The sequence below is a fragment of the Lolium perenne genome, chromosome 4 (genome assembly GCF_019359855.2).
Source record: "Lolium perenne isolate Kyuss_39 chromosome 4, Kyuss_2.0, whole genome shotgun sequence".
NCBI classification, from domain to species: Eukaryota; Viridiplantae; Streptophyta; class Magnoliopsida; order Poales; family Poaceae; genus Lolium; species Lolium perenne.
Window position 1 is genome coordinate 359142943 of NC_067247.2, and position 1667 is coordinate 359144609.

The 1667-nt window shown below is 44.2% G+C and overlaps 1 protein-coding gene across 1 annotated transcript; it reads left to right on the forward strand.

Annotated features, from left to right (window-relative positions):
• The first annotated feature begins 483 nt into the window (after positions 1 to 483).
• Positions 484 to 1424, forward strand: LOC127349187 (uncharacterized). The gene is made up of 2 exons (XM_051374964.2): positions 484 to 1184; positions 1289 to 1424. Exons 1-2 carry the CDS (start codon positions 641 to 643, stop codon positions 1300 to 1302), a joined length of 558 nt encoding a protein of 185 aa, XP_051230924.2. The 5' UTR covers positions 484 to 640; the 3' UTR covers positions 1303 to 1424.
• The last annotated feature ends 243 nt before the right edge of the window (positions 1425 to 1667 follow it).

A 1667-nucleotide genomic window follows, 5' to 3' on the forward strand; every position in this document is an offset into this window, starting at 1 on the left:
TAGACTCTACATGTGCATACAACGGGTGCAAGCCAGATTTGCACACGCGGATACCAAGGTTGCCTTGACGAGCCTAGCATGTACAGACATGGTCTCGGAACACGGGATACCGAAAGGTAGAGCATGAGTCATATGAATGATATGATGAACACTTTGAGTGTTCGCCTTTGAAGCTACATCTTTTCTCGTGAAGATCGGACTTGGTGTAGTGGATTTGGTTCGTGTAATCACTAAAACAATGCGAGGGATGTTGTTTTAAGTGGGAGTTCACCTAGTTAATTTCAGAATTAAAATTGAACTCAATTTATCATAAACTTAGTCTAAACTCTTTGCAAATATGTTGTAGATCATGGCGCCCCCCTCCATCAATTTTAACCAGTTCCTAGAGAAAGAAAAGCTTAAGGGCAATGGTAGCAACTTCACTGACTGGTTCCGTCATGTGAGGATTTTCCTCACTGGTGGAAGCCTGCAATTTGTGCTCGATGCACCGCTAGGTCCCCCACCACCTCCTGCAGTGTCCGAGGACATAAAGAATGTTTATGAGACTCGGGCAACTCGGTACTCCGAAGTTCAGTGTGCCATCTTGTGCAGCTTAGAGGCAGAGCTCCAAAAGCGTTTTGAGCACCACGACCCCTGTGAGATGATGCGTGAGCTCAAACTTATCTTTGAGACTCATGCGGCCGTGGAGAGCTATGAGGCCTCGAAGCAGTTCTTTACCTGCATGATGGAAGAAGGCAGCTCCGTTAGTGAGCACATGCTCGTCATGTCCGGGCATGCGAAGAAGCTCAATGACTTGGGGATGATGATCCCTAACCAGCTGGGTATTCATCGTGTCCTTCAATCACTGCCACCAAGTTACAAGAACTTCGTGATGAACTACAACATGCAGAACATGAATAAAGATTTACCTGAAATCTTTTCCATGCTGAAATCTGCTGAAGTAGAGATTAAGAAGGAGAACCAAGTGTTGATGGTCAACAAGACCACCAGTTTCAAAAAGCAAGGCAAGCCTAACAAGGGTAACTTCAAGAAGGGCGGCAAGAAAGTTGCACCGCATCCTGAGAAGCCTAAGGCTGGTCCTAAACCTGAGACTGTGTGCTATTACTGCCAGGGGAAGGGGCACTGGAAGCGCAATTGCCCCAAATACTTGGCCGATCTGAAGAGCGGCCACGTCAAAAAGAAAGGTATATTTGATATACATGTTATTGATGTCTATCTTACTGGTTCTCGTAGTAGTGCCTGGGTATTTGATACTGGTTCGGTTGCTCACATTTGTAACTCGAAACAGGAACTGCGGAATAGACGAAGCCTGGCGAGAGACGAGGTGACGATGCGCGTTGGAAATGGATCCAAAGTCGATGTGATCGATGTCGGCACACTCCCTCTACATCTACCTTCGGGATTAGTTTTAAACCTTAATAATTGTTATTTGGTACCTGCGTTGAGCATGAACATTATATCTGGATCTTGTTTAATGCAAGACGGTTATTCATTTAAGTCTGAGAATAATGGTTGTTCGATTTATATGAGTAATGTCTTTTATGGCCATGCACCTGAGATGAATGGTTTATTCTTGTTAAATCTCGATAGTAGTGATACACATGTTCATAACATTAATGCTAAGCGAATGAAATTGAATGATTATTCTACTTATATGTGGCACTGTC